The 15,359-nt window shown below is 44.9% G+C and overlaps 1 protein-coding gene across 2 annotated transcripts in view; it reads left to right on the top strand.

Moving 5' to 3' along the window:
* Positions 1 to 13,453, top strand: part of NSUN7 (NOP2/Sun RNA methyltransferase family member 7) — a 32,431-nt gene extending 18,978 nt beyond the window's left edge. Inside the window, exons 7-11 of one of the 2 annotated variants that reach the window (XM_006169210.2) lie at positions 1,575 to 1,718; positions 2,232 to 2,333; positions 8,121 to 8,238; positions 11,219 to 11,342; positions 11,820 to 13,453. In XM_006169210.2, coding sequence (XP_006169272.1) covers positions 1,575 to 1,718; positions 2,232 to 2,333; positions 8,121 to 8,238; positions 11,219 to 11,342; positions 11,820 to 12,452 — 1,121 coding nt within the window. In that variant the 3' untranslated portion in view covers positions 12,453 to 13,453. The remainder of the gene's footprint in view (positions 1 to 1,574; positions 1,719 to 2,231; positions 2,334 to 8,120; positions 8,239 to 11,218; positions 11,343 to 11,819) is intronic. The other variant, XM_006169211.2, reaches the window with a different exon arrangement.
* The last annotated feature ends 1,906 nt before the right edge of the window (positions 13,454 to 15,359 follow it).

Genomic DNA, 15,359 nt, shown 5'->3' with positions numbered 1-15,359 from the left:
TGTATCCCTATACACCACCAGTAAAGAAACTAAAAATGAAAGAAAATAACATCGGAAATAATAAAACTTTTAGGAATAAGTTTAATGAAGAAATTATAAGACTTATATCTGAAAAACTACAAAATATCATTAGAAAAAATAAGAAAAGATAGAGCTGACTAGCGTGCAGCGCTCTGTGAGGCTTATCCACTTAAGAAGGGCCCAGGTTCAAAAGTCAAAAGTTTATTATTTTTTTTTAGAGGTTTTTGCTCTAGGGCGTGTGCGCTCGCCAGAAAGACAGAGAGAGACAGAGAGACAGAAAGCGAGAAATCACCCCCCGGGGGGGATGGCCACACCGCAATCCCTTCTCCTCCATTCTCCTCTCGGGATCTTGGGCACGCACACACATGTGCCCGGCGAGAGTTTAGGCTACCGGGTCCAGGACTTGAACCCACAATTGACTACATGGGAGTTCAGTGACATAGCCATTACGCTAACTGCTGGTCCCAAAAGTTTACTTTTATTTATTTATTTTTTTTCAGAACAGCTAGGAGGTGTGATGGTGAAGGTGGTTGAATCCCACATGACTTACTGTGTAGTTCAAGTCCTGGACCCAGTGGCTTTTGAAAAAAACCACAGAACTGGTGTGCGTGTGTGCTCAAGTCCCGAGAGAGAATGGAGGCGAGACTGCGGCGTGGCCATGCTCCCTGGGGGGTACTCCTTGCTTTCCCTCTCTGTCTCTCTCTGGAGAGCACACATGCCCTATAGCAAATTAAAAGAGGGAGAGAGATGGACTGAGCACAAAGGGACTGCATCTCAGAACTCTTATTTCGACACAGGCAGAATAAGTGGGTGGTGCGATCTCAGGAGTGATGGTTCGGCTTGGGAGGGGAATAGGAGCCACCGAAGAAGTGGGTTGGGCGTAAGGTAAAGGCATAAACGTTTTACCTGGAGGGAAGGCAGACTCTCAGACCAAATGTCAGGGCCCTGGCGTGCGGCTGACGCTTCACACCAGCATGTATGAGCTCAGCTGCTTAGACTGCCTTTTACATACTCCTGGTCTGCGTGTTTTAGTCTGGAGAAGGGAAGGTATGAAAGGGAGTTATTAAAACATGAGAAAGGAAAATAACCAGCATTGGTTTGTTCACTAGACGCCACGCTAAGCCTCGCTGCCTTATTTCAGGCTTCAGCACAGTGATCTGGGGTAGACGTTCCACTTTCTGGACGAGGGCATAGAGGCGTGGAGAGATTAAGACGCACAGAAAGCCCTGAGTTGGGAGCCGACTGGAGTCTTTCTGCCTCCAAAGTCCACCTTCCCCACTGTATCATGCTACTTCACATTGAATCTGAAGTTCAGAATGGAAGATTTTAAATAAAAGTGTTTTCACTCTTATCAAGAGAATTCCTTGTTAACTTTGGAAGTTCCCCCCCTTTGGAAGTCCCCCCCCCCCAAGAAAAAAAAAACAACTAGCCTTTTTTTCTAACTACATTGAAAGCGTTTGTAGGATTAAGGATTTAAAACTGAATAATTAATAGATCTAACCATGTACTGCATTAAGATTTTTAACATTTTTTAATCTATTTTTTCCTCCGAGATATTGAAATTCTTCGTGAAGCATTCACCAACATTGAATCAAAGGATCACAGGTTACAGAAAGTGAAAGTGATTCTGCTGCTACCTCGGTGTTCGGGACTGGGTGTTAGTAATCCTGTAGAGTTTATTTTAAATGAACACGAAGGTACTTCTTTTAGTCTTGAAATTATTGAAATTGGTTGAAAAAGTATTTTCAAGAATTATTTAATTTTATTTATAATAATAATTATTTTTTTAACTTGCTAGAGGGCAAATGTGCTTACCAGAGGTGGGGGAGGGAGAAAGAGAGAGAGGGAGAGAGAAAGTGAGAAAGCAAGCCTCCAGGTCCTGGATTCAGACTGTGACTGGCCATTTGAGAGTCTAGTTTTAATAGTTTCTAATAAAAAGTTTGTTAGCAGGCAAAATTATTGAACTATAATGTGAAAATAATATTTGAAACGTACCTGGGGGCCAGCAGGTGGAGTGGCAGTTAAGGTGCTGGCCACTCCCACGTGGCTGACCACAGTTCAAGTCCTGGACCTAGTGGTTTGCTTTCTCACTTTCTCTCTCTCTCTCTGGTCAAATTAAAGTAAATGAATGAATGAATAAAAAAAATTGAAAGAATTCTTTTTTAAAAAGTACCTAATTGAGATATTTATAACCATTTTTCACAATTTAGATACAGGTTTACTTAAAGATCTCTCTCAAGGCGGCACATCAGAAGAGAAACTTCATGTTCTTGCTCAGCAGCAGTATGAACAGCTAGTGCATGCCATGAGATGTAAGTTGGTCAGCAGTAGAGTCTTTCTAAGATATGGCGTAAATCTCAGGAACATGACTACTCATTTATTTCAGTCAGGCTGTGAAGAATGGACCTTAGCAGATTTTTCAGAACATTCAGTCTTACTGTCTTCAAAAAAAAAAAACAATACTCAAACCCTGGTCAGCCATGTGGGAGTGTCCAGCACCTTAACCACCACGCCACCCGCTGGTCCCAATATATATATATATATTTTTTTTTTTGGAGGTGTTTTTGCTATAGGGTGCGTGTGCTCACCAGAAAGACAGAGAGAGACAGAGACAGAAAGCGAGAAATCACCCCCCAAGGGGGATGGCCACACCGCAATCCCTTCTCCTCCATTCTCCTCTCGGGATCTTGGGCACACACGCACATGCGCCCAGTGTGAGTTTAAGCCACCGGGTCCAGGACTCGAACTGTGGTCGACTATGTGGGAGTCCAGCGACATAGCCATTACGCTAACTGCTGGTCCCTGTCTTCAAAATATTTTTATAAATTCAATCTAAGTCCTTTAAAAATATATGCTTTAACATAGTTTAGTAAGCACAATTTAACAATGCTGAAATAATTATGTACATCTGTAATTGTACACTTTCATCTTTCTGATTTTTATTTTACTTCTTGCATAATTTAATGTTTTATTGTCAATGTGCTACCCCTAACAACTCTATTCTAGAGTCTAAATGTTATAAAGCTTTATTTCTCTTACTGCTACATAGAGAGGTGCAATTGCAGGTAAAGCCTAGATGTCTTGTTTTGAAGTCTGAGTATAAGGTTTGAGTGTTTCCATGAGTACCTGTGGACATGGAATTTAGAAATCTGGAATATTAATAAACTTTTTTTTTTTTTTGAGAGGTTTTGCTATAGGGTGCATGCGCTTGCCAGAAAGACAGAGAGAGACAGAAAGTGAGAAATCACTCCCCAGAGGGGGTGGCCACGCCGCAATCCCTTCTCCTCTATTCTCCTCTTGGGATGTTGGGCACACATGCACATGTGCCCAGAGTGAGTTTAAGCCACTGGGTCCAGGACTCGAACCGCAGTCGACTCTATGGGAGTCCAGCAATGTAGCCATTACACCAACTGCTGGTCCCAAACGTTCGTTGTTTTTAATTATTTTTTAGAGAGATTTTTGCTCTAGGGCTGGTGCAATCACCAGAGAGACAGAGATGTTTTACCTTTTTCAAGGGTTTTGCTATAGGGCGTGTGTGCTCCCGGAAGAGAGACAGAGACAGTGAGAGGAAAAATGAGAAGTCACTGTCCAGGGGGATGGCCATGCCACAATCTCTCCTCCTCCATTCTTCTCCGGGGATTTGGGCACATGCGCACATGCATCCAGATAAATTTTCAAGCATTAGGTCCAGGATTAAGCCATGGTTGGTCAGATGGGAGTCCAGCGCCTTAATCCCTATGCCGTCTGCTGGCCCCAAACTTACTAATTTAGTGTGTATTTATCAAGGACCTGCACTTGGTCAGACATTAAGTTAGATGTTAGGCATTGAGCATGAATTCTGATGAAGGCCCAATACCATGGGGATAGGTTGTTGGTACATAAAGACACAGCATAGAAATAGGCTAGACAGAGCACTGAGGAGGTCTACCCTCTTAGCTGATGTTGCAGTAGTCATTCATTTAAGTGTGAGAGGAGGGGCCGGGCAGCAGGGCAGGGACTGGGGCGGCGGGCAGGGGCGCCCTCGCCGGGACACAGGCTCCACCTGGCCAGGCGGCAGGTGGGTGCCAGGGAGCTGGTCTCAGCCCAGGCAGAACCATGTGGGGGTTGCACAGAGGCCTCCAGAGCCGCCCAGCAGGAGCTGCTGCAGCGGCTCAAATACTAGGAGTCCCTGCCTGAAAAACCACATCTGGGGCTGATTAAGGAAGGCAGGCGAAGCCAGAAGACTGTACCAGCCGTGCCAGGCAACCCACATGCCAGGGAATGTCTGCTCATGCTCCGACGACAGGACTGTGGATGTGCCTGGGGAAGAAGTCCCAGTTAGCAGTGCAGGGAGATCCCGTGTGTGATTACAGGGGAGAAAAAGACCTGAGAAGGCTATGAGGGCATAGCAATCCAGGCAGTTACTGGAGGATCCACCTTGGATGAAGGTGAGAGTGGCGCCTTCCTCAGAATGTGAAGAGAAACACCAGAAGAAGAAAGAAAAGGAGGACAGGAAAGTAAAAGAAGAAACACGTCTTCCAAGTCAAGTGAGAGTTCAGCCTCAGAGTGACAAGGACTTGTTCAATATCATCTTCAGAATCAAACGCTGTGGCCAAAGAACAGAGGATGCATCTGGAGAGTAACGGGACTGGAGACGGGAGAGCAGAGGGGTCACAACAATGATTCTCACCCGCTGCCATGAGGGCCTGACCCACAGGAGCGTGCCTGCTCTGTCTCCTCACAGGTGCTCGTTCTGGAAGGTGTCTGGTGCCATCCCTGCTGATCACAGGAGGGTGGTTCCGCTGCAGTGCCGCCTGCATGGTGGCAGGAGGAAGGGAACTTCCGAGAAAGCTCCTCCAGCCACTTCTGTAGCTTTTGTACTTCAAGTGGGGAGACTGACTTCCCAAAGACTTCAAGCTTAACTCTTCTCTGTTGTTGACAATAATAAAAGCTCACTGTTTAAAAAATATGTATTTGTGTATTTATGGGTAATACGTGCACATGGTCCAACTTGAAAAGACATGTAAGTTTTTTTTAATAATTATTTAACTTTATTATTATTATTTTAATATTTCCAGAGAGAGACACACAGGGAGAAAGAGAGAGAGAGAGAGAGAGAGAGAGAGAAAGCAAGCCTCCGGGTCTGGGACTCAAACCACAGTTGGCCATGTGGGAATCCAGTGCCCTTGATCACCATGCCACCTGCTGGCTCCGACATATAAGTTTTAATACCCCAAACTCTTCCTTTCTAGTTCCCTTTCATAATAGCTACTATTGTTACCAAGGTCTTGTGAAGTCTTCCAGAAGATAACCAAAAACAAAAATTTTTTTTTTGTTTATACAACTGCTATATACATTGATATATCACATTTCATTTTAATTGCAATCCTATAAGACTATTTTAATATCAAATACATTTGGCCTTCTTTCCAATAAAAAGGCTTGTGTTTGGAAAAAATAAATAAATGTGATAATATGTATATGATCTATGAGATAAGTTGATTGGGAGATCAAAAGTTGGTAAATCATACATTTTTTTACATGACTTACTTAAAATTTTTAAAAATATATATTTAAACACACACACATGTATACATACATGCATATATAGGGTTGTTGGGAAAGTCATAGAAAAAATATGTTAATTGGGACCAACAGATGGTATAAAGGTTATGTCACTAACCTCCCACCTGGAGTTTGAGTTTAGGGCTGCGGTTTGAGTTTAGGAGCCAGAGGCTTGAAGCTCATGCTGGGCATGCGTAAATGCGTGCCCAAAATCCCAAGAGGAGAATGGAGGAGAAGGGATTGTGGTGTGGCCATCGCCCTGGGGGAAGATTTCTCGCTTTCTATCTCTGTCTCTTGGGTGAGTGCATGTGCCCTACAACAAAAATCAAGAAAACTCTGTCCTGACCTTCCCACCAACCTAGCGTATCGGATGTCTGCACTCTGTGGCAGACACGGAAAGACTGGAAGATAAGAAAGCATGGAGAACAAGTGTGGGTACTGGAGACAGTGTGGGAGGAGGGTGGGAGATGGGAGGTGTGTAGGAGGTAGGGAATCACCGGGGGAAAAGCCGCCTGTTGACATGCCCACTTAGTGAAGAACGGGCATCTCAGGTTCACGTGTCCACCATGGAAGTCCTCCAGACCTGTCCTCCCTGGAGTCCTGCCACTTCAGTTCACCTGTTGCTCAGACTAACAATGTCAGCACCATCCATGACTCTTCTTTCATACTCACCGCCAGCCTGGGAGCCCCTGAGGTGGCTTCTACATTCAGCATCTATCCAGAACGCAGCCACCTCCACACCAACCCTGTCTAGATCAGTCACCACACGGCTGGCTTACTGTTCTCACGGTAGTTTCACCTGTTACCAGCTTCCCTCCCTGCCCCCTGAAGTCTGTTCTCAACATAGCAATTGGAGTGAGCTTGTTAAAACGCATCATAATCAGAGTAAAAACTTACATCCTTCCAATGCGCTACGAGTCCCTGTACTATCTGGTGTTTGTTTTTTTTTAAAGAAGGATTTTTATTTTTGCTATAGGATACATGTGCTCGCTGGAGAGACAGAGAGAGACAGACAGAAAGTGAGAACTCACCCCTTCCCTAGGGAGCATGGCCACGCTGCAATCCCTTCTTCATTCTCCTTTCAGGATCTTGGGCACACATGCACTCATGCCTGGCGTGAGTTTTAAGCCTCTAGTTCTGGGACTCAAACTGTGGTCAGCTACAGTTGACCTCCCATGCTGGTCACATGGGAGTCCAGTGAGCACTACGTGGGAGTCCAATAACCACAATACCGTCTGCTGGGCCCCTAGCTGGTGCTTTCTGACTGCATCTCCCGCTACTCTGCCCTCATTCTGTCTACCCTGAATAAGACTGAGGGTACACTTGACTTCCTTGAACTTGGCAGGCCCACATCCACATCAGCCTTCATACTTGCTGTTCCCTTCCTTCCCAACACCCTTCCCCAGATAGCTCTGTGGTGGCTCCCTATGGTCCTTCTCGTCTACTCAGTTTGCCATCTCAGCGATGCTTTCTCTGTCTACAAGCATTATTGGGGCCAGCAGGTGGCATGGTGGTTAAGGCACTGGATTCCGTATGGCCAACTGCTTGGTTCAAGTCCTGGACCTGGCGGCTTGAAAAAAAACACCAGGCGCATGTGGATATGTGCCCCAAATCCTGAGAGAATGTTCGAGAAGGGGTGATTTCTCCCTTTCCCTCTGCCTCTGTCTCTCTCCAGTGAGTGCATATGCCCTATGGCAAAAAATCTAAAAAGAAAGAAAAATAAAACTCACTTATGTTTTTCTCCATAGCATTTATCACCTAACGAATACTATGTAGTTTTCCTATTATGTCTGTCCCCCTACTGGGAAGTAAGCGTTAGAGGGGAGGGATTTTTTGTCTGAGTTGTTCCCTAATTGTATCCCAAAGCCTAGGACACGCCTGGCATGTGGTCATTGTTCCTGAGAGTGGGTGGATGAGTCAACTGCAGTAAGAGGTGTTACTCACTGTACAGATGGAAGGTCTGAGACTAAGTAAATTGCCCAGGCCCATGCAGCAGTAAGCGACAGCATTGGGATTCCCAACGAATCTGTTTTTAGAGTCCTTTAAACAGACTGATTAGGCAGTTTGGCTTGTGGAGTAATGGCTGGAGTGTCAAGTTCCTAGTAATATAATTTTTTGTGTGTATTTATAACCAGGCTGGTCCCATTGAATTTTCAACTTCTGTACAATCCAGTTAGATTTACTTTACTTATTAGCTACAGATTGTATTACTAATCCAAAGTTTTGCTTTAAAGAGGAATCGTTTAAGTGTCTTGGGAAATTATTCCCTTCAAAATCATATGGTATCGGGGCCAGCAGGTGGCGTGGTGGTTAAAGTACTGGATCCCTGCATGGCTGACCCCGATTTGAGTCCTGGACCTGGTGGCTTGCTTTTTTACTTTTTCTCTCTGTCTCTCTCAGGTGAGCATACGTGCCCTATAGCAAACATTTTAAAAAGTAATAAAATTTTAAAAAATCATATGGTATTCGTATCCATTAGGTGTCTGAGAACATAGCACATTTGTACAGGACTATTCTCGGGGTCACTATATTGATGACATCTTCTTTAAATGCAGTTACCAAAGCTCAGGCCGTTGTTTACTGCACATGCTCAGTTTATCCAGAAGAAAATGAAGCTGTTGTTAAGAAAGCACTGGACTTCCAAGACCCTGGGATTAAAGTACAGCCGTACAGGTAAGAAAAGGAAGGCTTTTTCGAGACAACTCAGAATACGACATTTATTTAAGTTACATATGGATGTTCTACCTTTTTTAAAAAATTACTCCTTCATGGGACCAGCAGTTAGTGTAATGGCTATGTCGCTGGACTCCCATGTAGTCCACCGCGGTTCGCGTCCTGGACCCGGTGACTTAAAACTCATGCCGGGTGAGGGACCAGCAGATAGCGTAATGGCTATGTCTCTGGACTCCCACGTAGTCAACCGCGGTTCAAGTCCTGGACCTGGTGGCTTAAAAACTCACGCCGGGCGCATGCGCGTGCATGCCCAAGATCCCGAGAGGAGAATGGAGGAGAAGGGACTGCGGCATGGCCATCCCCCCTGGGGGCTGATTTCTCGCTTTCTGTCTCTATGTCTCTCCCTGTCTGGTGAGCGCACGTGCCCTATAGTGAAAACCTCTCCAAAAAAAAAAACCAAAACCTCATGCCGACTGTGTGTGAGTGTGTGTGTGTGTGTGTGTGTGTGTGTGTGTATGTGTGCAGGATCCTGAGAGGAGAATGGAAGAGAAGGGATTGCGGCATGGCCATCCTCCCGGGGGGTGATTTCTCACTTTCTGTCTCTGTCTGTCTGTCTGGCGAGCACATGCGTCCTATAGCAAAAACCTCTCAAAAAAAAAAAAAAATTACACCTTCATATTATCAAAAAGCTGAAATTCTTACAACTTTAAAGAGGATTCTGCAGGAACTTTGTAAGAGCTTGGTGTGAGAGTTTTCTTATACATTAAAGGATTTGGGGGCCAGATGGTGACACGATGGAAAAACTGGGGTCAGATTGCTCTGAGAAGCATTCCTACATGGGAAGGTTCTGGGTTCAAGTTCAGGAAGGCTCCCTAGTACTCTGGCCCACGCTTGTTCCTCATCTGGGTCTGGGGAGGCTGCCTGACAGCATCAAGGCCCTCTTAGGGGTGCTGTCTTTCTCTCTCTCTGTCACTCTTGCTCATGGGAAATACACTTTAAAGAAGATTCTTTTGCATTTGTTAGTGTTGTTAAAGGCATTTGGCTTTGATTTGATTGGTTTCTGCATAACTGGGTCCAAATTTCATATTCCTGGTTTAGATACACGCATGCTTTAATAAAACGTAGTCTGTAAAATACTCTTACAAAGTAGACAGAAAGTTGGATGATCTGAAAACTCATACATCTCTAAACCATTTTAGCTGTTGATACCCACCAGGACTGAGGTGAAAGCAATTTAGATGTCTGCATTAGCTTCTGGGTAAAATGCTACCATGAGCTTAGGGTGGTGAGAAACAGCATTGATGGTGTAGTCTGAGCTGTGAACATCGCGATCAGGGGTAGCTCTAAGGATAAATGATGCCAGTTTTCGAAGACTGCGACAATGAGTGAGGTGTCTTAAACATCTGCTCTTAACTTATTTTTCTTTTTTTGGAAAGATTTTTGCTATAGGGCGCATGCGCTCACCAGACAGACAGAGAGAGACAGAGAGACAGAAAGTGAGAAATCATCCCGCAGGGGGGATGGTCTCGCCGCAATCCCTTCTCCTCCATTCTCCTTTCGGGATCTTGGGCATGCATGCACACGCGCCCGGGGTGAGTTTTAAGCCACCGGGTCTGGGACGTGAACTGCAGTCAACTATGTGGGAGTCGAATGCCAAAGCTGAACTCCAGGTAGAAGCAGCCGTGCTGGTGCCCGGTGCACCTCAAAGCAGAATCCCGTGTGTCCTGAGATGGCCTCTAGCCTATTAAATTATTTGAATTATTAAATATATTTTAATTCGTAAAACAGTGGAATATAAGAATCATTGGTTATGAGCAAACCACTATTAAGTGAGATTTAAGTATAAAAACTAACTGTAAAACATTTTTGTGTTTAGGAATTTCTGTATTTTTAACACAAAATATCCTTTTTTATGTACTTGTTTGAGCACCACATAGCTTATCCATTGATACTAAAAAAGTGGGAGGAATAACGTTAAAACAATAAGCTATTACTTTTATATTATAATTGGACAACAAGTAATCAAAAGAAGGAAGTCATACTTTTTTTTTTTTTAGAGAGGTTTTTGCTATAGGGCGCGTGCGCTCGCCAGACAGAGAGAGACGGAGAGATAGAAAGCGAGAAATCACCCCCCAGGGGGGATGGCCATGCCACAGTCCCTTCTCCATTCTCCTCTCGGGATCTTGGGCACGCATGCACACGTGCCCGGCATGAGTTTAAGCCGCCAGGTCCGGGACTCGAACCGCAGTCAGCTACATGGAGTCCAGCGACATAGCCCTTACGCTAACTGCTAGTCCCATACATTTTGTATTTCGAGAACATGGAAATTTAGGAAAGTTTGCATGCAGTCTTTGTGGTTTTCTACATATTTACTTGTTTTGGTGCTGGAAGCCTTTGGTTATCACATTAGTGACTTGGGGAAGAGACATGTTTGTTTGCTGAAAGTTTATTATGCTTGGCGTAGTTGTTTAAAGATGAAGAATTTGGGAAGTATAATAAATTGTAAGCTAACAGAAATATTAGAGCTTTTGATGTATAATAGTATGTGGGAAAGACTGCTTCAGCGTTTTACTGTTAGCTGGTATTTTGCTGTAAGACTGGGTCTTGCTGTAAGACTGGGTCGTGCTGTATCTCCTGCCCCAACCACCCAGCACGCACTGCAGGTGCAGGCCACCATGCCCAGCTCTTCTGTAGACAGGCTGTCATGGTGTCACCTAGGCCAGCCTCGAGCTTGCCATCCTCCTGCCTCAGCCCTCTGAGCAGCTGGGATTACGGTGCATGCCACCTCACTGGCCCTGAGGTTCTGCATGGTCCCAGCCTGTGGGATACGCATTTCAGCAGTGCATGCCACTGAGGCTGGGCCTGGAATTTTTATTTAAATGATTGGCAAAACATAAGAAAATTTAGCTGCAATAACTTTTTTCTCCTCTTGTCAGAGAAGGCACTCTAACCATTAAATGTTTGTTCATCTCTACTGCAGGCTCAGCCCTCCTGTTCTCCCACTGTGCTCCTTAAAGGAAATACATTTGTCTACGGATAAATTTTTCAGAATGGAACCATCTGAGATTACCAATGGTTGTTTTATTTCTATTTTAACAAGGGAGGTAAGAAAAAAAAAATACTAACCTATGTCATATTTTGGAACTAGGAAACAACAAAGCCTCTTAAGAGGAACCCAGGCGCTCTGTAAACATTTTGTAACAGCATGCCTTTATTCCGTAATAGCTAACTGGCAGGAAAAAGAATTACTGCAATGTGGCAATTAATCCCTGGTCTTTACACTTCTGACATTCTTCTTTGCCTGCCCTGTACCCGCATCCCTCCAAGCACTTAGTCGAGATCTGGTGCATCTTCCCTAACGTAAAAGAACAAAGTATGTAAACTATCAGGTTAATAAATGGGCAGCTTTAAGTTAAAAAAAAAAAAAAAGTCATCTCCTAGGGTTATGAGATGCATTAGTAACTAAGGCTTAAAAACTGAGTATAACGAAGATCCCCAATTTCCTACGGAGACACTGGGACAATGTCTGTAATATCCACAAGAACTGACTCCACGTTTACCGACTGCCTCTTCCCTTGCAGCGGGATCCATCTGAGACGGTGTCTGTGAAAGATGTTTTGGCCCGAGCTGCAGCAAAGGGTCTACTGGATGGGATTGAGTTGGGGAAATCAGCCAAAAAGGAGAAGAAGAAGAAAAAATCAAAAATGCTCTTGCCCAAAGCTTCCATGACAGAGAATGGCGTCCAGCTGAAAATCGCTGAGTTCCTGAGTAGAGAAACTAAGGCGAATGCCAATCGATCAGAGATGGTGGCCACAAAGACACCTCTCCCACAGAAGGGCGCAGCCCAAGTGGGTGTTCCCTCACAGATCAGAAAACCCGGCAAGCCTGCCCCCAACCCGTTAGTGGCCACGTCTGTGAGGAACACCGGGCCCTGCAGGCCATGTGAGCGGCACACCAACTTCGGAAGACCTCGACCAGAAGACAGAATGGTGGCTCTGAAACCTGTGGAAATTGTCCTGCCTCCAGTGTTTCTGCCGTTTCCAAGTTCCCCAGGGATCAAATCGCAGATCCCAAGTCAACATCTTTTCTTTCGTACTGGACCGAAGCCTCTCGTGTCCACCTGCCTTCCCACACCATCCGTGTGCAGGAGAGGGGAAAAGCCCAAAGAAAACGTCCCTTCCTCCCTAAACAGACGTCTTCGGCCATGGCTTTGACTGTCTCGTTTTTTACAGGGGCTGAGAGTGGTTTTTTATTTTCAAAGTCTGGTATTTCTTGGAAGAGCAGACATCCCCTCACGAGATAGCCATCCTTTGGTCACTTAGTGTCTTCGAAATGTGGTGTTAGCTTCGGGGGATTCGACGTGAGGGGCAAGAACAGAGGGGACTGCAGAGCAGGATGCGGATTTCAGGAACCCACGACCCGTTTGAGCAGGTTCAGCTGCAGACTCGGCGCCAGTGTTTGGAAGTTGTCTCACGCCTGCTATCTGTACGGACCTAAAGCTGCAACGAACTCTCCAGAAGGGAACTGCGGCCCGCAGCAGGATCTCGAACTCAAGAGGCAGTCGATTGGGAAGCTCGGGTGTGCATGACACCGGCCTTCTCCTCCTGGCTCGAGACTGCTCTTCGGTTTTCAGGCAGTTGGTGGCCTCACCCTGTCAATCGCAACTGAAGTTGGTTTTTTTTCTTCCACATCACACTGTTCTTCAGGTGGGGCATGCCACGAGTCTGTGTACCGTCACTGAGGCTTTGAGTAGGAAGTGCAGGGTGTTCCAAGGGCCGGGTGTGCACAGCTCAGATGTCCGCTTACAGAGTGTTTCTCATCGGGAGAGCTTCCAGGGCCCTGAGATCTGGCACGATCACCTCTCCCCTCTGACCGCTTAGGCCAAACCCCCGACTGGGAGCAAATGTCCACCTAAGTGTTCACTCTTGAGGAAGACACAAAACTGAATACGAATGGTATCTATTGAAAAAACCCATAAAAATTTTGAATTCTATTCAAAGATCAGGTCGTACAACAAAATCGACGAGTTCTTTCGAACAGCACACAGTAATCAAACTTTGGTCCATTTGCAATGCACGATTGAAATACATTGTAGCACCGTCTTATATTAAATGTCGGTCCATCTGAAATGTACCATCAGTTGCCTACCAAGAATTGGTATGATTATCATTTCTGGATCTGATTTTTTTTTTTTATCATGGCAATAGAAAATTGTTTAATATTAAATAGAGTAAGTTACAACTATAAATGCTTAAAAAAATTCAAACATTCACAAAGTTTGAGTTGCAAGTTTTATTTTCAGAATTCAGTTGTGCAGAAATTTATGTCAATTCCTAAATGGTCCTTCCAGGTGGCCTGACTTTAGTAGAATATTGGCCTTTGCAAGGTGAGTATTTGGGTCTGTTCTAGTGCTGTTACTCCATCTTTCATTTTCTCATTTGAAGTGAGGATGAAAAAGAATGATTTCATTTAGTAGTAATTATTTTTCTTGTCGCTGAAGATTTACATGGATCAGTGATATGTATCAGTTAAGAAAGGAAACAAGAATTTTATACTTCAACAAAGTTTATATTTTAAATCCCAATTCTTATGTTAATTATGACAAAAGAATAGAAAATGTTCTAAATGCTCATTTTGCTCATTTCAAAGATCAACAATGTTTATCTCCATGATATAAAATTGTGTGTTCAGTGCAGCAGGCATTTTATTCGCTTATTCCCACCCACATCTCTGTCGGTCTCCATGCCTCTAGCCGGGCAGTATGGCTTAATCTCACCCTGTTCTGTAAACAGCCTTTCCCTGCCTTCTTCCCAGCCTGGGTTGAAAAGGGTTACATTGTCCAAAGTAGCAGGTCGGAGCTTTGATTTTCAAGCGTGTCTCAGTGTGAACTGCTGCGAGATGGTTCAGGGTGTTCTCTTCTTCTCTGTAACGGCGTGTGATTCAGCTCGCAACCTGCACCACGCATTTTCAGCATCTCCTAACACACATTCTCATTTTTCTCTTCAGAAGTATGTGGAGACTCTGAGTTAAACCATTATTGAAGCCTGCAGTGTTTCCCTTTGAGAAGCTTCTAAGGAAAGGATACATTATTAAAATACTTTGATAGAATAGAAAGGAAGGGTACTTGGAGTAAAAGCGATCTGATTGAATGCTAAGGAAGAAAATTACACTTTTTCTGGTTTGGTATTTTACTGTCTTGAACTTCTTATGGAACATGCTACAAAAATCTAGAATAATGAGATTGCTGGAATCCAGATATTCCAATAGCAAATTCGGATTTTCTTCTGAAATTATTAACCACTACATAATACCTGAAACCAAAGTGACATTTTGTTCCTTGAATGCTGCAGTCCTCAGTACGGTAAGAGGGAGACTTCTGGGTGAAGTGCAAGGTGAACACACGTGTGTGCACGCTTTCACTCCATCTGTCTTCTCCCTCGTGCCTGACAGGTAACCACGCCAAATGGGACTGAGCTTTCCAGACACCTTTCGTTTTGGATTTTGAGCCTGTGTATCTCTATTCTTGACTTTTTTTTGGGGGGGAGGTTTTCGCTATAGGGCGTGTGCGCTCACCAGACAGTAAGAGACAGAGAGACAGAAAGTGAGAAATCACCCCCCAGGGGGGATGGCCATGCCGCAATCCCTTCTCCTCCATTCTCCTCTCGGGATCTTGGGCACGCATGCACATGCGCCTGGCGTGAGTTTTAAGCCACCGGGTCCGGGACACGAACCGCGGGTGACTACATGGGAGTCTAGTGATATAGCCATTATGCCAACTGCTGGTTCCCATCTATTCTTGACTTTTTGAAGTGAGGCTCTTGAAGGGAGTGAAAGCTAGACTCTGTGCTGTAATGTGTTCCTCCTGGCGAGGCTGCTTACGAGACTCAGGTTGGTGCCTAGATAGGCTTCGGTGTCCAGAGTGCCGGCATCCCAATGGCCCAAACGGAAAGGAGAGGGTACCGGCTCCAGCCAGGAACACCCTAATGCTAACTAGCACTAATCCAAGCAGTCTCACACGCCTGAAAGGACTTCTCCCACGTGTAGAGACTAGTGTAAAATTACAAGGGTCAGTGTAGGGACCCTAGCGAATGCTTCTGTTCCCCGGATGTGTGACTAAGATG

Source organism: Tupaia chinensis, unplaced genomic scaffold (assembly GCF_000334495.1).
Source record: "Tupaia chinensis unplaced genomic scaffold, TupChi_1.0 Scaffold146907_1, whole genome shotgun sequence".
NCBI lineage: Eukaryota > Metazoa > Chordata > Mammalia > Scandentia > Tupaiidae > Tupaia > Tupaia belangeri.
Note: the sequence above shows the minus strand (reverse complement) of the source record. Positions and strands in the feature narration are given on the sequence as shown.